We start from the raw sequence: 22086 nt of genomic DNA, 5'->3' as shown, positions 1-22086 counted from the left end.
TTGCCCGGGAGTAACAATACCATAGTCTATGTTCATGTGGCCCTTGCCTGGGGGTAATAATATCGAGGCCTAAGTTCACGTGGCCCTCGCCTGGGGGTAACAATACCATGGCTTTTTGTGCACAAAGATGTTGAACTTTATAGTCGTCGGTACCGACTATGCATATGGATCTTTATGACCAATCTAACCTGTTAACTAATGGATGTACCACGTGTAACTATTTATGAAATTTGTATGAGCATGTGAATCTGAATCTGTTCTGATCTGAAATCTGATTTCTGATCTTGTTTTGGACATTAGTCATAAACCACTTTACTTTGTTGTTATTCACTAAGCTCCAGCTCACTGTATTATTTATGTATGTAGGTGATCAGGTGCGGGACCAGACTTAAGCTTATGTTTGGAATTCTGTTTTGTCAAGCTAACCATAGTGCCTCCCGAAGAGGTTCCCAAGTGCTTCAATCGTTCAAAACAAGTGCACGTGGTGTCTTTTTTATCTTTTTCCTTCTCTCTTTTGGGACAAGACTTTGTCTAGACTGTATATAGGGCTAAGTCCCGTTTTGTTTTATCTGCTTTGGGTAATGTAAGACTGATGTAAATATGACGTCACATATATGTGAATAGAAGTTTTAAATTTTCTGTCCCATATATGTTTGCACAGCTCTATGGATATTATATGTTTGAATAAATGCTTCCGCTAGCCCCTTATTTTGTTGATCTATTTCGGTAATCCCAGGATTACTGGTTGGTCACGATGTTAAACCTATAGGGGCAGATTTGGGTAATGACAACTTTGGAGAATTTTCATAGGCCATTAATGGCTAAAATTTAAAAACAACCTCTTCTCCAAAAAAATAAAATTTTGATGATAAAGGTTCACCTGGGGGCATGATATTTTGCCAAACGGGGCAAAAAGTGACAAGCCATTAATGGCTAAAAAGGAAGAACAACTCATTCTCTAAAAAAAATGTTAAAAAATATCACAGAATGATGGTAAAAATTCACTTGGAGGACATGATTTTAAGTCAAAGATGGCTGAAAATTATGAACTTGGGGGCATGATTTTAAGCCAAATGTGGCTGAAATTATGTACCCACGTTTATTAAACGTGAATTTTTTGACATTGTTCAAAGTGTCAAAATTTATGAATATTTCATAACATTTAATTATGTGAGTTTTGGGATCTAATATCTACTTTGGATTTGTGAATCACACCAAAAATTAATTTTCATGACATGATTTGAAAAACAACAATGGTTGAAAAATGCTATATGTTGTGAATTCTCTTTAATTAGCCAAAATGTGACTAACGGAGAATTATTTTATTTTTAAAATAAGGGATGTGACTCTTTATTATGTCACTCAACAGAGCCAAAGATGGAGTGTTCGCCAATCGGTAGTGATAGATTAAAAATTACTATGGGTATAATATAACTCTTCAAGAATTTGGATTATTTGCATCATAAAATATTTTTTGTCAATTGTCACGACCCAAAATCACTCCTAGAGGTTTAGACTGTAACTGGCTAGTAATCCCAGATTACCCAGTCTCGAAGACAAAATTTCAAAAAATATATAATTAAACATATGGGGCCTGAAGTGGAAGCAGAGTATAAAATTTGTCCTTTGAGCTGTGCATACATGACATGAACGGTAACATACATATCATCTCTCTCATCATACCATAACATTTACAAACATTCATTATATATACATAATCACAAAGTACATATCACAATTAAAAATTAACACATAATTAAGTAAGTATAATTATGATATATGTGTTGGGGTCGTCACATCAATTGTGGTAAACCGCCTTACAAATCATTCAATTGGATTTCATTCTTCAATCCATTTAAATGAGGGGGACATTATTTGCACCAAATTTTATTTTTCTGTTAATTGTGGCCTATTAATTATGGTCTATCAATTAATATCAATTAAAATCATAAGCTATTTTCAAAAAATAACCTTGACCACATTTGTTTTTATTATTATTATTTCTCCCAACAAGCATGCTAACGTGGCATGATAAATGTGTTAAGAATGTGACATGATGACATATTAAATAAAGGGCCAGAAAATTAGTTGCTAAGATCAAGGAGTTAAGATCAAATCAAGAGTCAAATCTCCAAAATGATTCCTATCAAACATGGGATATAGATAATGTTAAGGAAATCATGGGCTTGTTGAGGAAATAGTAGGCTTACGTTATCTCTTTCTCTCATGCGGCTGAATCTATAAATAGGCCAAGAGACATACAAAGAATCAATCAATCAATCATTCACAACCACTCACAACTAATTCGTGAAGAATTATTTAGGAGTAGTGTTAAGTTAGCCATTTTAGGAGTAGATTAAATGATAGTTTTCCAACCTCCACTTCTTTTTCTTCTGTTGATTGCTGTATTTCATCATTTCTTTGATCTTATTTAAGTTCTTGTAATTAATAACAAGTGACAATTTGATTGAATAAATACATGTTCTGTTATATTTCATTCATTCTTTACTTAATTACCTCTAGAAAAGCCGTTAATCTTCTTAAGGTATAAAATTCAATCACAAAACCTAATTTTTATTTATTTAAAATTTATTTAAATTTGTCGATGTCAATCAATCACTACCATTGGGCTCAAACTAAATTTTTTGCTCTCGCAAACAAGCTGAATAGTTCGTTGTCTAAGAAATTGTTAGTTCTTTCTTGAAGTCTGTTTTTTTTTTAATCTATTTATTTATTTATTTTATTACGCAATTGATGTTTGTGGTGGATGACCACACAAAAAAAAAAAATGGAAAAAAAGAGATCATAATTTGTGCATTTAGAGAGACAGAGTCGAACATTCTATTAAAAAAAATAGAGTCGAACATAAAGAAGAACAATATAGAGTGATCCTACAACAAACTTAGTGGAGGAAGCATTTATAATTACCAAGAAACCCCAACAAGATGATTATTGGGAAAGAAAAACTGGTTTGTATCGATCACACTTGCACAGTCATTGTTCTGAATATTTAATAATTTTTTCGGCTAATCATAATCATGTTCCTTCAGATTGGTCGCCGATCTTTTCTCTTCGTGTCGTTTTTTTTTACACAATCGATCTGTACACACATTCTTGAATGTCTGTAAAGTTGAAATTTGATGCCAAAAACAATTTGATTTTTAGTGTTTAGATTGAAAATTTCAAGCATCAAAAGAGTTCAATTATGATCCATACCTTTTTCAATTCAATGGTGTGTGCTTGCTTAGTTGATATTCAATTCTGATTTCTTCCCTTTACGTACAGGCGATCCCTAGACACCTAGGAAGCATACACGATACGGATACAGTGATACGCCAAAACAGAAAAAAATAGGATATCGGTACCGCTGGGATATGTTTGTAAAAAATATATTTTTTAAAATTATTAATAGTGAGTTACACATAAGCTAAAGAACGTTAAGAAATCACAATGTAATTTTATAATGCAAAATACTAACCTTTAAGAATTTTGTATTAATTTAAGCTAGTAGTTTGTTTACTTTTTAAATTTTTAATAGGTCTTACAAATATTTCATTTCAATATCAAGTTTAATATATTTATATTACAATAATTGAACAATTCACAACTTGTCCCTATACTTTTTCCTTTAACACTAGTGAAAAATATTATGTTCAAGTTTACTTGCTTATTTATTTATTTGAGAGGGTAATTTTTGGTAAAAATTGGGCCGAGCTATATGATAGGCTTCGTGACCCAAAGTGCCAAGGACTTGGTGAAAAGGCCGCAAGGTTACTCCGGGCCAGGAGAGGTATGGTTACTTCGGCCCAGGAGAGACAGGGTTACTCCGGCCGAGGAAAAGCAAAGCTACTCCGGCATAAGAGGGACAAAGTTACTCCGGCACAGTGACTGTAGAGGTACTTCGGTCCGAAAGCAACTTGGAGTTGTGCCGGTCTTGGGGTTATACCGGTCGAAAGTCGCTGGTTCGGTCTAAAACCGTACTATGGGTTCTATATGGAAAGCCGAGATAAGAAAGGGAAGACAAGAGAACCGAATTATGAGTGAGTTCGGTCCACTCGGTGGCTTAAGTATAGCCAAAATTTATTTCGGTCAAATGGTGGTTCGGCCATGGAGGAAACCATCCCACTTGGTTTAAGCAGTGGGGGAGGGTGTAAAAGGATAAACATTATCCTTAGGAGTATGAATCCTAGGAGGACACTGCATGGAGAAATACAAGTCCTACTAGGATTGTGCCACGGGAAACTTATAAAAGCCCACAAACATCACCTTAGGGGAGGTAATTGAACATAATTCTTTCTGAGAGCATAAAACTTTGTCTATTTGTCAAGCTTACTGACTTAGGCATCGGAGAGGTTTCCGGCACACACCCGCCGGCTAGCTTATGTTTGTGTTTTCAGGTGATAAAGCGACGTCGTATGGAGGAGCGTGGACTTGGTCAACAGGATTATACGAGGAGAATTATTTCCTCCCCGTACAATTTGCGCCGTCTGTGGGAAGAACAGACAAGAACAAAAACCTCTTGACTAAGCTTCTCCTTTTCTTAAATCAATGGCACACATTGAAGAACTACCGCAGTCCGCCGTCGACGGGCTAACTCCAGACGGAGGCGCAAGGCGAGAAGGAATACCCTCTGTCCCTCCTATGGCAGATCTGGAGCCCCAACAACATAATTCTAGGAGGAGTGGCAGGGGAAGGCGGAATAGCAGCCCTCGTCGCTCTCAAAGTCCTGACAGGCAAAGGAGGAGGATTGATCCTCAAGCCCTGGAAGATCGCGTGAAGGAACAAGATGAACTAATTCGAAAGATGGCGGCGGACATGGAGGCTTTGAAACGCCAGATGAAGACTAAAGATGTGGCGACAGGAGAAGGGCGCAAGCACAAGACGCCCCCTCGCCACTCAGAGAATCATAGTAGGAATACTACACCCTCCCCCAGAACTCGTCACTCCAGGTCTGAGAGGACGAGATCCGAAAGATCATACACTGAAGGAAGCATGTATTGGCCTTCACATTCACACCAAACCAGATCTAGACAAACAGAGCTGCTCAGGTCATCCAACTTACGAACTGTGCTCGAAGAAAAAGCACGATGCAAGGAGGATGCCAGGGCAAGGGATCCACACCGAGTTTCGGCCTTACAACGGTTGGCTCCTCGGACGCATGGAAGCGTCGAGGTTGGAATGCCAATACCGCGACCGGCCTACAAACCAACGGACAAGGCATTGGCAAGACTACAGACTTCGCCGTTTGTCCCAGCAATCGAAAACGCGCCCCTACCATCAGGCTTCCTTCAGCTGAAATTCAATACATATGAAGGGAAGACGGACCCGTATTCACACCTGAGCCACTTTCGCCAAGTCATGGCTGTGTACAGGCGAAACGAGGCCTTAATGTGCATACTCTTCCCGTCAAGTCTTGGCGACCTAGGCTTGACTTGGTTCGAAAAGCTCCCAGAGGGCAGCATAGCCTCTTGGGCCCAATTGGCAGAAGCGTTCGTAACGAGGTTTCGAACAAATACTAAAACACCGGTGGAGATAGACCAGTTACTCTCCATCGACATGGGTGAAAAAGAGACCCTCAGATCTTACAACAGTCGCTACTGGGAGACATTCAACCTGATTGGAGACTGCCCCACCAATCTAGCCATTGCGCAATATAAAAGAGGCCTACCAGTAGGGAACAGACTAAGGGATTCGATTACCATGACGCCACCCCTCACCATGGAGGCCCTGATGGAAAGAGTGCATCAGCACATCAGGGTAGAAGAGGATGGCGCACGTGCAAAAGCAAAATCTAGTGCAACCGCAGTACCAGAAAAGAAGACCTCAGCAAAGGTCAATACAGTAGATCGGCAGAATAGAAACGGGCGTGGTAGGCGAGATAACGGAGAAGACCCAGACAAAAGATGGTTGAGAATCCGCACTGCCATAACAACGGTGTTCAAAAAGCCAATATATAGGATTCTGAGCGAAATAAAAGATGAGCCTTTCGTCAAGTGGCCAGCCAGGCTAGGGGAAGCTCAGAAAGATTACGACGACAGATCACGGTGCACCTTCCACAAAGAAAAGGGGCACCGAACTGAGAATTGCAAGCCACTGAGACAGCACTTGGAAGAATTGGTGGCAGCAGGCCACTTGGACAAATACATTGAAGGAGGAGCGCAACCGGCCCCCCAAGATCATAATGACCATCCCAACAGAATACCAATCGATGCACCACCTCAAGGCATTATCAATGTAATTCATGGAGTTTTTTAACCTGAGCGCGTATGCGAGCTCAGAGGTTCAATTAAGAAGGCTGAGCACTTTAGGGAAGTATTAAGTGCCCAACCTGCTATCAAGAAGGGGAAAACAGAGGCAACAAACGTCATGTCTTTTTCAGATAAGGACCTGGATCGAATATACTGTCCTCACAATGATGCTCTGGTTGTCACTCTCCGAGTCAAAGATTTTGACGTCAAGCGGATTCTGATTGACCAGGGCAGTTCATGTGAGATCATGTACTACGACACATTTAAACAACTGAAGCTGCAAGACAAAGACTTGGCGCCTGCAGTTTCTCCCCTGATTGGATTCAACTCCATGCCAGAGTGGCCTGTCGGCAAAATAATTCTTCCAGTCAGAGCAGGGAGTGTAACAAAACAAGTGGAGTTCTGGGTATTGAAGGTCCCCTCCACATACAACATCATCTTGGGCAGAACATGGCTGCATGCCATGCGTTCGGTAGCGTCATCATAACATCAGGTAATGCGGTTCCCCAATGACACCGGTATAATTGAAGAAGTCTATGGCGATCAGATCATGTCAAAACAATGCTTCGCCACAGCGAATGGAAGCCGAGCTGCCAAAGGATACGTTCATTCGGTGGAAGAACCAGAGAGTAATGAACTATTCGCGGACGTCGGCAAAGAGGCTGATCAGAAAGCGGTGGAGGACTTGGTGGAGGTAAAAATAGATGAGAAGAACCCGGATAAGTTCTTCTTGCTTGGCTCATCGTTGTCCAGCACTGAGAGATTAGAGGTCTTGGAATTCTTGACCTCTAATATCGAAGTGTTTGCCTGGACACCTTACGACATGCCAGGCATTGATCCAAACTTCATCAGTCACCAACTCAATGTCCACCCATCCGCCAGACCTGTCATTCAACGCACACGCAGATCGGCACTCCACCACGCCGAAATAGTGGCAGAAGAGGTAGGCAACCTGCTGGAGGCAGGAGCAATAAGGGAAGTGCACTACCCAAGATGGATCTCCAACACAGTCGTAGTGCCAAAAAAGAATGGTAAATGGCGTGTCTGCGTCGACTACAAAACAGTCAACAAGGCGTGCCCAAAAGATAGCTTTCCTCTACCAAGGATAGATCAACTGGTGGACCTAACGGCAGGGCATAACCGACTTAGCTTTCTGGATGCATACAGAGGCTACCACCAGATCGCCATGCATGAACCAGACCAGGAGGTCACATCCTTCACAACACCAAGGGGGTTATATTGCTACAAGGTCATGCCATTTGGCCTAAAGAACGCAGGGGCGACATTCCAAAGGATGGTCACCAAGATGTTCGAACCATTGTTAGGCAGAACAATGGAGGCTTACATCGACGACATGGTGGTCAAAAGCAAGGATGAGAATGACCATCTTAAAGACCTAGACGAGATGTTCCAGATCCTGAAGAAACATAAGTTGCGCCTCAATGCGTCCAAATGCGCATTCGGAGTTGGATCTGGCAAATTCTTGGGCTTCCTGGTGACCAACCGAGGTATAGAAGCAGACCCCTCTCAGATCAAAGCAATCCAGGAGTTGGAGAGACCAAACTCAGTCAAAGAAGTGCAGCATCTCACTGGTATGGCGGCTGCACTCAACCGGTTCATAAGCAGGTCATCAGACAGACTACGACCATTCTTCCAAGCTTTAAAGGCCAAGTTTGAGTGGGATGAAGAATGCGACCGAGCTCTGGAAAGCTTGAAGGAGTACATGTCTTCCCCACCACTACTTGTTACTCCAGTACCTGGTGAAGAACTCTTTTTGTACCTGGCAGTCTCTCAGCACGCAGTCAGCGCAGTGTTGGTTCGTGCAGAAGGAATACAACACTTGCCCATCTTTTATGTCAGCAAGACATTATTAGGAGCCGAAACAAGGTACTTGCCCCTGGAGAAACTGGCATTAGCATTAATGATGGCATCCAGAAAGTTGGCGCACTACTTTCACGCCCACACCATAGTCGTCCTCACAGCCTTTCCATTAAAAGCTCTGTTTGAAAGGGCGAACTTTAGTGGGCGAATTTTGAAGTGGGCAGTAGAGTTGGGACAATTCGACATCAAGTTCCAACCCAAGACCGCAATAAAAGCCCAATCTTTGGCAAACTTCGTCGCAGAGTTTACTCCTGGAAGTTATCATATCTGCCCAGTCGACCTAACTGACACAACCGAACTAGGGACGAAAGTTGGCGCCGGAATAGCGCAACCCCTAGTGGAAGGTAGTCAATCAAGCACCAAGGCAGACCATACTAAGGACAACAAGGGAGAGACAAACAAAGGCTCACCAACAGTTCAAACAGAGGACAAAGGACAGACAGCCAACATAGACCTTGAAGAAAACACCATTCTTGACCCCACGACATCATCTGATCCTTCCACTTGCTGGAAACTATTCGTTGGAGAGATGTGGAAGCTCTTTGTGGATGGAGCATCCAACCGACATGGTGCAGGGCTTGGCATAGTCCTCATCTCTCCAGACGGCTTGGTTATAGAGCAAGCAATCAACCTTGGCTTCCCAGCATCCAACAATGAAGCGGAGTATGAGGCGCTTCTCGCAGGACTCAAGTCAGCACACTTCATGAAAGCAACCGAACTAATGGTATACAGTGACTCTCTGCTGGTGGTAAACCAAATTTCTGGCGAATACGAAGCAAAGGACGACAGAATGGCCAAGTACCAAGAGTTAGTCAGAACAGAGATCAAGAAGTTTGATGTGGTGAGGATAGAACAAATTGGCAGGGAGGAAAACAGCCGAGCGGACGAGCTAGCAGGCCTTGCCTCAATGGCAGATACATCAATCCCTCATCCATTACTCATCGACTTCTTACCAAGACCAAGCATAGAAGACCCCGAAGCAGAAGAAGTATGTTGCACAGAATTAGGCCCTTCTTGGATGGATCCCATCATCCTATTCCTAAAAGACGGCATCCTACCAGAAGAGAAAAAAGAAGCCAACAGAATAAGGGCAAAGGCGCAGCGATTTTGGCTATCTCCATCTTTGGCATTATACAAGAAGTCGTTCTCTGGGCCTTACCTCAAGTGCGTTCATCCCAGCAAAGTAGAAGCATTCCTGTTCGAAATACACGAAGGGGTGTGTGGAAGTCATCAAGGGGGAAGGTCGCTCGCTTACAGGGCTATTTCGCAAGGATATTGGTGGCCAAATATGCAAGCAGACTCAGAGAAATATGTGAAGAAGTGTGAAAAATGCCAAAAATTCGCACACCAAATACATCAACCAGCAAGAGAACTCCTACCCTTAACTAGCCCATGGCCTTTCGCAATGTGGGGCTTGGACATAGTAGGACCACTTCCAACAGCACCCGGCTGCAGAAAATTCTTTCTCGCAGCAACAGACTACTTCACAAAGTGGGTGGAAGCAGAAGCATTGGCGTCAATCAAAGAAAAAGATGTGAAGAAGTTTGTTTGGCAGAATATCATCACTCGGTTTGGCATACCAAAAGCACTGATCTCAGACAATGGAACTCAGTTCGACGGCAGAATCTTTAGAAGCTTTTGTGAAGAGTACAAGATAGAGTTCTACAATTCTACACCGGCATATCCTCAAGCAAATGGGCAAGCAGAAGCATCAAATAAAGTCGTCTTGGATGGACTAAAGAAAAGGCTAGAGAAAGCAAAAGGCAAGTGGGCTGATGAACTTCCTCACGTCTTATGGGCTTACCGCACCACGCCTCGGCGATCAACTGGAGAAACACCATTCTCCTTAGCCTATGGAATGGAAGCAGTGATCCCACTAGAAGTTGGCCTCCCCACAATTCGAAGCGAAAACTTTGATCCAAACTTAAATGGAGAAGCCATAGCCTTAGAACTCGACCTTGCAGAAGAAAGAAGAGAAAGAGCACTAGTCCACATCGCCTCATACCAACGAGAGTTAATCAGAAAATACAGCAAAAAGGTGCATCCAAGACAATTCAAGATTGGGGATTGGGTACTACGCAAAGTAATGGGAAACACCTTGATCCCAGGAGATGGCAAGTTAGGCCCAAATTGGGAAGGTCCTTATAAGGTGGTTGGGTTAGCAGGCAAAGGGGCATACCACCTAGAAGACAAGGATGGCAAGGCAATCCCTAGGCCATGGAATACGGCCAATCTCAAGTTATTTTACTTTTAGCTTTTTCTTTTCAAACATATGTAATTTTCTCTTCCTTCAATAAAATGAGAAATTCTTTTTAGCACAAGTTGTTCCTTGTAAAAGTTAGCTTTAGTAAAGATTAGGCACATTGCAAGCATTTTCATTCTAAGTTAGCCGGAAAAACTAACTTAGAGGTTGGCTGGAATAAACCAACACCCTTCCTAAGCCCAGGATAAGGATCCAGGCTGCAGGACATTTGGTCGGAATAACCAAATACTATAAGTTAGCTGGAAAAACTAACTTCGATGGTTGGCTGGAATAAACCAACTCTTGTTACTCTTCAGCCGAAGTAAATGCAAGGCTGAAGAGTGGTTGGCTGGAATAAACCAACCTGTTACTCTTCAGCCGAAGTAAGTGCAAGGCTGAAGAGTGGTTGGCTGGAATAAACCAACCTGTTACTCTTCAGCCGAAGTAAGTGCAAGGCTGAAGAGTGGTTAGCTGGAAAAACTAACTTCGATGGTTGGCTGGAATAAACCAACTCTTGTTACTCTTCAGCCGAAGTAAGTGCAAGGCCGAAGAGTGGTTGGCTGGAATAAACCAACTCTTGTTACTCTTCAGCCGAAGTAAGTGCAAGTCTGAAGAGTGGTTGGCTGGAATAAACCAACACCTGTTACTCTTCAGCCGAAGTAAGTGCAAGGCTGAAGAGTGGTTGGCTGGAATAAACCAACTCTTGTTACTCTTCAGCCGAAGTAAGTGCAAGGCTGAAGAGTGGTTGGCTGGAAGAAACCAACTCCTGTTACTCTTCAGCCGAAGTAAGTGCATGGCTGAAGAGTGGTTGGCTGGAATAAACCAACTCTTGTTGCTCTTCAGCCAAAGTAAGTGCAAGGCTGAAGAGCGGTTGGCTGGAATAAACCAACACTTGTTACTCTTCAGCCGAAGTAAGTGCAAGGCTGAAGAGCGGTTGGCTGAAATAAACCAACACTTGTTACTCTTCAGCCGAAGTAAGTGCAAGGCTGAAGAGTGGTTGGCTGAAATAAACCAACACTTGCTACCCTTCAGCCATAGTAAGGGTATGGCTGAAGTTGGATTGACTGGATTAAGCACTTTGTACTCCTCAGCCGAAGTGATTATATCGGCTAAGGAGTGGTTGGCTAGTAATCGTAGTTTAACCAGCCAAAACCGAAATAACAGTTGGAGTAACTGAAGGCACTACAAAGTACAGACATACATATCAAAACCGAAGTTAGAGTTCAAGCAAATTTCCATTTCATTAAAGATCAAAATAAGTACAAAGCAAGGACCAAAGCCCGGTTACAAAGACGAAATAAGAAAAAGAAAAAAGTACAAAGTCAAGAAAAGAGCTCTTGTATTTCGGCGTCAAAGGCCGCATCACCATCAACTTGAAAACCGGTTTCAAGGAGAAGATCACGCTCGGTCGCCGGGTTGGTTTCGGTTGGAACCACGGTTTCATTTGGCTGTTCGATAGGTAGGTCATCCACCATGGGCTCCAACCGAAGTGTCGGGTCTGCACTTACAACCGGAATGTCTTCGGGAGCAGAGGAGTCATCAGAGTCAGAGTCCTCCAGAAACTCTTGTTGCAAGGCGTCTGCATACTCCGCAAGGGACTTCGGTATAAAGTAAGCTGGAGGGTCGAAGACCTCGGTCTGTTGATCATGACCGAGCTTCTCCACAGCCGCCCTCCAGCCGCACTTAAAGAACAGCTCCTTCGCGGCGTCACATTGTTTGACATAGGCGTCTTCTGCCTCGTTGTAACCTCGCTTGTACCCCTCCTTTTCGGCCGCCTCCATGCTCTTTTTTAGTTCGCTTATTTCGGTGTCTTTTCTCTTCTCAAGCTTCACCAACTCCCGCATATATTTGTCTTTCATAGCGATGGCCGCTTTCTGCCTCTCCGCTTCAGCCGAGCTAACCAGATCGGCAAGTCGACCGTTCTCTGCCTGAAGCTCGGTCATTTTCCTTTCGGCCTCCTCTAGTTCGGCCGCCTTTGCCTCGGCTTCCGCCATTGCTTGCCTTGTGGTTTTTCGGAGTTCTTGGACTTTCTTGTAAGTGATGTTGTTCTTCTGTAAGGCCTGACAAAACAAAGACTTCTGTTAAGCCGAAGTAAAGGTTGGAAAATTCAAACAAGAAAAAATGGACAGTTACTTACCAAAATCATGGACTTGGATGCAGACCGAATTGACTTCATTTCGATGTTCAATTGCTTTAAGTGGTGCTCCATATCCTTGGGGAGGCACACACTTTTGGCCAGATTAAAAGCCAATTGGTGATCTTTTTCAGCCACGACCGAGTCAGTAGCTTTGATGTCTCGGTCGTTGAAGGTCAGCGGCGGAGCCCACTTCGGAGATTCAGCTCGGTCAGTTTGCTCCGGTTGGGGGGAAGGTTGAGGACTTTGGGGGATGGATTCAACCTCATCGACAAGTTGCTGTTCGGTCGATGTAGATCGGGAGCGTTTGGAAGGGCGAGATGAAGAAGGCCGTTGAGAAGGGAGGGCCACAACGGCAGGCTGCGCCTCAATAGTTGGTGGTACTTCGGCTCTGGTTGTTGCGGTCAGAAGGGCCCTAACCCTGCTTTTCTTTGCCATCTCTTCTTCAGCAGTTAATGGGACAAGTCGTATCTCGGGTAAGGTTGGGTCCGGTTCTGGTGCTTCCTCGAGAAGGAAATCGGTCACTCGAGCCTTCCGACGACCGCTATATCGGTAGGTCGGTTCAAAGTTTAGAAGTTTGGCCCAACTCCTTTCTTTACACCGTAGTGCGGCTCGCAAAATCGCAAGGTTGGGATAGCTGTATAGGGAACGGAGGTGGGCGAAATCTGCAAAAAGAGAAGTGTTAGTTCGGCTAATAGACTAAAAAAACCGAAATAACATACAAGGAAGAAGACCGAAGTTAAATTACCGGGCTCTCCCTTTTTCCAATTTATAGGTCGGCCAGGAATTTGGGCTTGAAAATCCTCAAAGTTCCCAGAGACCCAGAAAAAATCATCGTCGTTAAGGTCTTTGTCCGGTGTGTGTTTTACTATCTTCTCTCGGCGGCGGCGAATCCTAAGGTAATAGACCCACCCAGCATCTTTTGAGCCGATGGAGTATTGGTGGAAAATTTCGGCCAGACCAAGGTTTAGTCCGATTTGATGGTTTAGTGCGGCTATTCCCATAATAATGCGGTATGTATTGGTGGACAGTTGGGTGGGGCATAACCTAGTCTGCCTAAGAAATTCACAGATCAATGGTTGGACGGGAAACCGTAGTCCGGTTTCTATTATGGATTGAAGGGTAAAAGGGACGAGGCCTTCTTTTTCCCATGGAATAACATCTTTTTCGGCCAAACTCAGATGAACATCATCAGGAATATGGTAATCTTTCCTAAATTCGGCCATGCCACCAGGTGTCTCAACTAGATACCTATACTTACCCATCTGATGTATAATTTACTTATAATTTATATCGGTGCAAAAATCGTGCTCAGTAGCTCGGTTGAGCGCACGCAGGAGTGCCTGGGTAACCTAAGTCTGCAAAGTAGAAAACAGAGGGGGTTAAAGCACTGATCGTTGGACCGTGCTACAATTTAAAAGCAAGGTATAAGAGCCCTACTTCGGCCTCAAAAACTGGTTCTTTCTCGGTTCATCAAAAGGTTTGGTAGCTCGGTTTGGGCAGTTTGCTCGGTAGACCGGTTTAACGTCTAGGGGCAGCTTTCTGAGTTCGGTCTAAAAAACTAAGAAAGCTGGTTTAGCCCCAAGGCCTAAATCGGTTGCAGTGTGAATAAAGTTATTTCGGTTAAGCCTCTAGGGGCAGCTTTCTGAGTTCGGTTTAGAAACTAAGAAAGCTGGCTTGGCCCCAAAGGCTTAGCTCGGTTGAAGACTAAGGTTCTTAGGTCAATGTATTCAGACTTCGTTCGGTGATCTTATTTCGGCTAAAGCGAATCAGAAGGTTATTTTTTGAAGTTACTGTCATCTCTACAAGTTTTAGTTCGGCTATTGACTGAAGTAATTTGCCTATTTGGACAAACAGTACCCTAGATCGGTCGCTACGTTATTCTGGATCTAAGACTAGTTTTTTACAGAAGTTCATACACACATGAACTCTGCTACTATTTCTTCGTGAAAGTACAAAAGCAAAGCAACAAATGGAGAAAAGTGTTTGCAAAAAGCATACAAAACAAAAACAAATGATAAAACAGGCAAAAGAGCAAGAAGGATAGGCTTGCTTACCCGAGTAAGAGAGAAGTTAAGAGATGGAGGCAATGGCAGCAATGGAGGCACGAACACAGCAAGCTCAAAGCTCAGGGGCTCAGGAAACAAGGGAGAAGAGAAGGTGAAGAGAATGGGTGAATGGTTCAAAAAAGGAAAGAGTGTTTTGTGAAATAAGAGAGAAAGAAAAGGCGGGAACTGTACAAAATTTCTGTAGGGCGGCGTGACAGTTGGCCACAGCTTATCAGAGCTTGCCACGTGTCACTGGAATGGGAAGCGTTACAGACGCTATGATTGAAGAGACGTTTTTGACCGGACAAAACGGAGCCCGGAGTAAAATTAGCTCGACTTAAAAGTTCGAGAGTTTTTAGCTCGGCTGAAGAGGCTAAGATATTTTTAGCTCGGCTGGAAAAGCTTAAAACGACGCCAGCTTGGCTGGTGGACTGGTAATCCCAATCATGCTATGCAGATGGAATTAAGGGGCAATTGAGAGGGTAATTTTTGGTAAAAATTGGGCCGAGCTATGTGATAGGCTTCGTGACCCAAAGTGCCAAGGACTTGGTGAAAAGGCCGCAAGGTTACTCCGGCCCAGGAGAGGTATGGTTACTTCGGCCCAGGAGAGACAGGGTTACTCCGGCCGAGGAGAAGCAAAGCTACTCCGGCATAAGAGGGACAAAGTTACTCCGGCACAGTGACTGTAGAGGTACTTCGGTCCGAAAGCAACTTGGAGTTGTGCCGGTCTTGGGGTTATACCGGTCGAAAGTCGCTGGTTCGGTCTAAAACCGTACTATGGGTTCTATATGGAAAGCCGAGATAAGAAAGGGAAGACAAGAGAACCGAATTATGAGTGAGTTCGGTCCACTCGGTGGCTTAAGTATAGCCAAAATTTATTTCGGTCAAATGGTGGTTCGGCCATAGAGGAAACCATCCCACTTGGTTTAAGCAGTGGGGGAGGGTGTAAAAGGATAAACATTATCCTTAGGAGTATGAATCCTAGGAGGACACTGCATGGAGAAATACAAGTCCTACTAGGATTGTGCCACGGGAAACTTATAAAAGCCCACAAATATCACCTTAGGGGAGGTAATTGAACATAATTCTTTCTGAGAGTATAAAACTTTGTCTATTTGTCAAGCTTACTGACTTAGGCATCGGAGAGGTTTCCGGCACACACCCGCCAGCTAGCTTACGTTTGTGTTTTCAAGTGATAAAGCGACGTCGTACGGAGGAGCGTAGACTTGGTCAATAGGATTATACGAGGAGAATTATTTCCTCCCCGTACATTACTGATATTTAGTTTTACCATTATTATATTCTCTTATTAATTCTTACTTTCTATGTAGTTGTAGAGGACATGCATAAAATAATTAAGATACATCAATGTGATAAATTCTATTATTTAACTCACTATGCTCTTCTTATCGAAGAACTTAATAAAGTATTAGAAAAATATTCTTATATTTATACTTGCAATTATATTATATTATATTACTATGCAAGAAATGTTATAATTCTAATTTTATAAAACAAGTAAACATGACTTGGAGTATCCGATATTTCAAAATTAAGGGGTTGTTTGGGATAAACTAAATAAGTGTACTTTTAGACTTTTCATGAAATATGAGTTGAGTTTGAAGTGATGTAATAGAGAGATGATGTGACTTAAATAAGATAATGTGACTTAAATAGGATAGTAACTTTTTAACTTTTGATTTTTTTTGATTATGCCAAACCAAGCCTAAGTATCCGATACTTCAAAATTAATAAAAAAATAATTAAAAAGTATCCGATACTTTTAATAAGTATTCGATATGTATCTGCGAGTATCTAAGGCGTATCAATATCTGATACGGATACGATACGAATACGTCATTTTATTTGAAGTATCCCTGGTTCATAGCTAGACACATTCTTGAATGTCTGTAAGTTGAAATTTGAGGCAAAAACAGTTGATTTTGAGTATTTTAGGTCGAAAGTTTCAAGCTTTAAAAGAATTGAATTCTGATCCATACCTTTTTCAATTTAATGGTGCTTGCTTAGTTGAAATTCAATTCTGATTTCTTCTCTTTGTTAGAGAGAGAGCGAGAGAATTTGAAGATTTGGGTGTGGTGGTGGGGATGATGGAGAGTGGGATGGTGATGTCGAGAGACCCAAGCCGAGGCTGAGGTGGACAGCGGATCTTCATGACCGATTTGTTCTCTCTCTCTCTCTCTCTCTCTCTCTCTCTCTCTCTCTCTCTCTCACACACACACACACACACACACACACACACACACACACACACACACAATGGTTTTTGACCAACAAAATTTTCTAGCGGAAAATATTTTTTGCAAAAGTTGTTTTTCCAGAAAATTGGCTTGTTTCCCTGTTTTTGGTTGGGCCTGAATTCATTGGTTCGCACATAAAATTATTAATATTCCATAATTTCCATATTTTAGCTACACCCACTTGAAGATACCATAAAATGTAATTGGTTTATCTTTCTCCTGCGGTTCAGACATCAATATAAAATAGCATTCAGCTTGTAATCACCAGAATTACAGTCATTCATATTTTTAAATTTCAACCAAGATTAATGATCTTCTCTATTCACTCATTTTACTGAGATGTTCATATTCGCCCCTAATTAGTGCAATTAGTTACATCTATACACCACTGAGAGATGCACTATACATTTGTCTATTGATGAAACATGGGTCTTCAAAAATGCTGTTAGCTAAATAGCTGAATAAAACAATTGCATTATGTAGAATATTGAAGCTTGAGTTATTTTGTCTTTGGGTTTCTTACTTGTCCAATAAATTTAGAAAAATTTGAAATGGATAAGGTTCATTCAAAGCATTGAAATTGGGGCCAAATATGGTCTTTGGTTGTATACTTGTAGCTACGCAAAATTTATAATCAATAGAATGGACAAAGACAAGTGAGGGGGGTAGTCGTTTGATTGTATGAAAAATGATATTGATATTGATTAATGACCTTACTACCTTGGTAAATTGGCCGAAGTGGAATTAATCTGTTTTTGGCATGTTGTGAATGTCAACAAACTAAGTGGTGACTGGTCTGTAACAAATAGTTTTGCTAAATCCATGTTTACATTATAATTTCAGGAGGTTGATTGTAGTTCAGCAAATCCTAGTCTCACTCTTTCATCAGTAGTAGGGTTATGTCCATAACTTATTTTGTTCACTTAACATTATCCAAATTGTCAATTTAATAGTCTATAAATGCATATTAGATTTATAACTTATTTTGTTCACTTAACGTTATCCAAATTGTCAATTTAGGTTAGGTTGCTTGTTAATTAACCGCATTGATGTGATCTAAAAAATCTAAAAATCTCAAAAATATTGATTTGTGATTATGTTTCAATTTTAAACAACGAATTACAATCCCAATCAAGCAATCAAAGACAAATTGACCCAAAAATTTAACATGAAAAAACTATAATTGGAGCACATCCAATTGTGATAAAAAAAACTACGGGTCAAAGCTACAAAACAATCCACTAAAAAGACCAAAAGGAATTATACAAGTGTAACCCCAATTATCTAGCGAATCTACGCCCAAATTGAACCGACCCTAATGTGCCTCTTCCACCACCGTCTTCACCTTAGAATTGTCTTGCCTAACGCTAAATCCACAACGCTGATGTCGAATCCACGACGATGATCCACTCCAGAATCCACCAAAACTTCAGGCCCAAGAACAACTCTATCTTTTGTGAATAAAAAAAAACTAACAAACCCTTAATGATGTTGATATAAAGTTCATAGATACATTGATCACTCTTAAATCATCAAAGAAACACTCATAAATCACCCTCCAATAAAAAACACTTTGTTTTGTCTTCCTCTTTGAAAATCTGGACGGGACAAACCCTAGAAATAGCGAACAACACACTTTTATAGTAAACTGAATCACGTAGACTGCTCGAGCGGTGTGACTAAAGGCGGTGCGAAACATATAGGCTGACCTGATTTAGTCAGCGAAGTAGCAAACATAAACAGATTAAGCTCACAAACTGCTCTGCATAGGCACAATTCGGGTTGGATTCGCATCTAAACACTCATAGTCTCACTGAAACAAAGAGCGAATAAAATTACAACTGAAAGGAGTTTTGTCAAACGGAATTGCCAATTACAAAAACCTAACAACCCTTTTCTGAGAGTGCTTATTCTGTTACATTAAATGCTGTCTATAAAAGGAAATGAAGAATGTATCCAACTTTAGTAGCATCTAATATGTTTCATTCTGAACCATGGACATGAATTATGTGACAATTATAGATATAGACAAATGGGAGAGAATTTTTTTTAATATAAAGAACAAGTTATTTTTGTAATTACAAGCTTAATACAAACTCAACTCAGAGAAGAGTTTCAATTTGCAGAAGTGACTCCCAAGTCGGTGCTGAGAGTAATGGGCTTAAAGGGCTTGACGTTGTATCATCTAAAGAGCCATTTGCAGGTGTGTTTTGTTTTTTTTGGCTATCCTTGTCCATTACGCTTTCTGTGAACTACTGATTTAATGTTCACATTTTTTGCGTAGAAGTATAGACTTGGGCTGCAGGCCAAGCAACAGAACACTGTAGAACAAAACAAAGAGAGCAATGGTGAGTACATTATAACATTTAACGAAAGTTATGTAATTTCACTACAGATAGCTCAACCTCTTGCCATTAGCTCCTCCTTCAGCTGAAATTTAACTCTTTTGAGTTCACCCTCAATTCAGTTCTTTCAAGAGGAAACAAAATGATTTTGCACCATCTCTTTGAATAGTGATGGAAATAGTTAAAATCTTATTTTACATGAAAATCCTCAATTGAGTTCTTTAAAGAGGAAACAAAATGATTTTGCAGTAAGGAATCTCTGTTAATGTCGCTTCTGAATTTTGAATAATGCATGAAATTATAAAAATCATATTTTTCTTTGTCCAGGTGGTTCCTACAGAGACTACCATGTGCATTCCTCAGGTGCTACTACCAATTCATCAGGAGTTAAAAATGAACCAGGATATTCTTCGAAACCAAGTAGTCTCTTTGTATATTTGGAGTAACGAGTTTTTCTTGGAGTTTGAGTAAAAAAATTATGAATATAGCCTTAAGTCTAGTTTGAAAAGTTTTGTTTTAAGAGTTCAAATTCAATTTAAAATAAAAATAAAAAATGGAATGTATAAATTCATTCTTGATCTGCACATCTTGTAGCTAATGAACATTCTGTTCTGAACAGAGAAGTGCCAATTGCAGAGGCACTGAGGTGTCAGATTCAAGTACAGAAGAGATTACAGGAGCATCTTGAGGTCTCGCTCTTGTTTGACAGTTCTATGATCAATTTTCCTCTATAGACCTCTTCTTTGTATTATGTCACATAATTTTTGCTAATTCATGCCATGGATTTTGGCCATTGTCTAATTTTTTTTTCGTTTCTTCTCTCAATATGTAATAGGTACAAAAGAAGTTGCAGATGAGAATAGAGGCACAAGGGAAGTACTTGCAATCAATATTAGAGAAAGCTCAAAAAAGCCCGACACTTGACATGAACAGCACAATCAGTCTTGAAGCCACTAGAGATTCACTTACCAATTTCAATTTGGCTTTGTCAAATCTTATGGCGAATATGGATGGGGAATCAAGAAATGAAAACATTTCGGAGAAGAGCGTATTGTTTATTCAAAGGAAATCAAATGGGTCTCTTTGCTTGGGAGAGGAACAGGAAAAGAAAGACATCAAGCTTAAAGTTGAAGGTAGTTGCATAAATTTTGATTTGAATACCAGAGGGAGCTATGACTTCTTTGGAGCAAATGGATCAGAATTGGAAGTGAAGAAGACACTTGCATATGGGAGTTAAAATTGAAAATATAGGGTTATACATGTTGCCCTCAGTATCTTATATTTGTTGTTGGTACTAATTTAGATACAACTTGAATGCTATTATTGAGTCTTTTCCGTATTTTAACTCATCAGCCAGTACCTATTGGTGGTGTCAATAAGTTTTGGAGGGTATTTGTACATTAACAACCTGAAGAGAGATATAGAATGACTTGGAGCTCATTTTTTCCACCTTGATCTGTGGAATCCAAAGAGATTGGGTTATGGTTGATTGACAGTTATGTGTAGGATGAAACACCCAAAATTTTGGATCTTTTGTCTTCCTGGTTATTTTCTTCTATTGAAATGCGGAAAATAATTACGAATTGTTTACGAACTTCTCATATATTTTTTTCTTCTTCTTATGCTTGATAAATGCTTGTCAAAATGCATTTGTAAATAATCGATGATATAATCTAATTCCAAGAAATGGATCTGATGGTATTTTGTTATGTCCAACATGGTGTTGGTTATTATCATGGCTTTGGTTTTGATTATTATGTCCTAAAATAGTTTTGTTACAAAATAATGTCACTATAATTAATGATCCGAGTGAGGCGAGTAGAAACGTTATAGAAAAATCAATCCAATGAATTCTGATAAAAGTCCACCCCCTCGCATCAAAACCTAAATACAAGTAGTTATCTACAAAGATGCCACTGCCCCTGTTACTGTATACTTTTTTGAATTTTTCTCAGCATTCAAACTCTTATAATTCATCAGCTGGAAATGAGTCATTTTCCAAAGTTTTCTTTTTCCAATTACTCTCCTATTTGTCTTCTGACAATTATTCCTTTCTGATACTTTGCTCTTGATGCATTCAGTTTTGGCAAAGCATTTTGCAATTTTGAGATCTCATATATGAACTCCACCCATGAGTTCGCTCCATGTATGTACTTTGTGAATTCTTTATCAACAGGAGACATGCAATATGATATATCTGAGTAAGGTCCTAACTAGGCAGGTAATGATATGAGTCCTTTTTTCCAAAGTATTTGGCCAAGTTGTCTACTTGCACAATTAATTACTGTATTATGAAACCATTCTTTTTGATGATCATTCTCATCAGTTTGGCAAAGGCATTTGCAATTTTGAGAGCTTACCTTTTTGGACATATCCCACGGTTGCAAGACTTTTCCGAATTTAAATCACTGAGAAATGGTTAAAGATTTCAATTTTGAAGTTTATCATTTCATTTGATAAGAAATATTGCTCCTCTGATTTGATTGTGTTTACTGAGATCTTCGAGGTAGTGTCAAAGGGATTGTTAAAAAATAAAGAATGAAAAGGAGGTAATTTAATCTCAAGGAATTGTGTAGTTAAATTTTCGGACATAATAATTGGTGGGGAAAAAAAACGTTGGCATGAATTTTATTTATTTATGTATTTTTGCAGCTAAGGTTCAAGGGAAGCGGTAAGGTGAGGATATCATTACGCTATATACTTCATATTACTTGACCTTGTTTGGCATATAATAGTTTTTGCTTAAAAGTAAAAAATTATTAAAAAAATCAAAAAGCCTATAACTTGTACCAAAAGTCAAAGATTTTATTTTTTCTCTACTTTTTGCATATCTTTTTGTAAAAAATCAAAAATCATTTCAAACATATTAGTTTTTTTTTTTTTATCTCATATTTTAGTCAAAAAATTAAAAAGTTACTAAAAAAACATAT

General features: G+C 40.5%; 1 protein-coding gene across 7 annotated transcripts; it reads left to right on the top strand.

Moving 5' to 3' along the window:
* The first annotated feature begins 16447 nt into the window (after positions 1 to 16447).
* LOC145806099 (myb family transcription factor PHL11-like) lies at positions 16448 to 20746 on the top strand. 7 transcript variants are annotated; one of them, XM_082901919.1, is made up of 6 exons: positions 16448 to 16735; positions 18938 to 19014; positions 19104 to 19159; positions 19484 to 19519; positions 19776 to 19845; positions 19992 to 20746. In XM_082901919.1, the coding sequence occupies exons 2-6, from the start codon at positions 18967 to 18969 to the stop codon at positions 20391 to 20393; spliced, it is 612 nt and encodes a 203-aa protein (XP_082758045.1). In that variant the 5' UTR covers positions 16448 to 16735; positions 18938 to 18966; the 3' UTR covers positions 20394 to 20746. The 7 variants fall into 7 exon arrangements, 3 of the variants coding, with proteins under 3 accessions (XP_082758045.1, XP_082758046.1, XP_082758044.1); XR_014348661.1 differs by lacking the exon at positions 16448 to 16735 and having other exon boundaries at positions 16743 to 19014; positions 19096 to 19159; XM_082901918.1 differs by lacking the exon at positions 16448 to 16735 and having other exon boundaries at positions 16743 to 19014.
* Positions 20747 to 22086: the final 1340 nt, after the last annotated feature.

This window comes from Camellia sinensis, chromosome 13 (assembly GCF_055761805.1).
Source record: "Camellia sinensis isolate YWXY chromosome 13, ASM5576180v1, whole genome shotgun sequence".
Taxonomy (NCBI): Eukaryota; Viridiplantae; Streptophyta; class Magnoliopsida; order Ericales; family Theaceae; genus Camellia; species Camellia sinensis.
The sequence above is the reverse complement of the archived record's forward strand: the minus strand, read 5'-3'. Positions and strand labels throughout refer to the sequence as shown.

What these genes read in the sequence shown, in the direction of transcription:
- LOC145806099 (XM_082901919.1), top strand. Translation starts at nt 18,967, where the DNA reads ATGGGCTTAAAGGGCTTGACGTTGTATCATCTAAAGAGCCATTTGCAG. An exon ending in ATCTAAAGAGCCATTTGCAG is followed by an intron (nt 19,015 to 19,103) that starts GTGTGTTTTGTT and finishes GTAGAAGTATAG; the next exon opens with ACTTGGGCTGCAGGCCAAGC. An exon ending in GATTACAGGAGCATCTTGAG is followed by an intron (nt 19,846 to 19,991) that starts GTCTCGCTCTTG and finishes AATATGTAATAG; the next exon opens with GTACAAAAGAAGTTGCAGAT.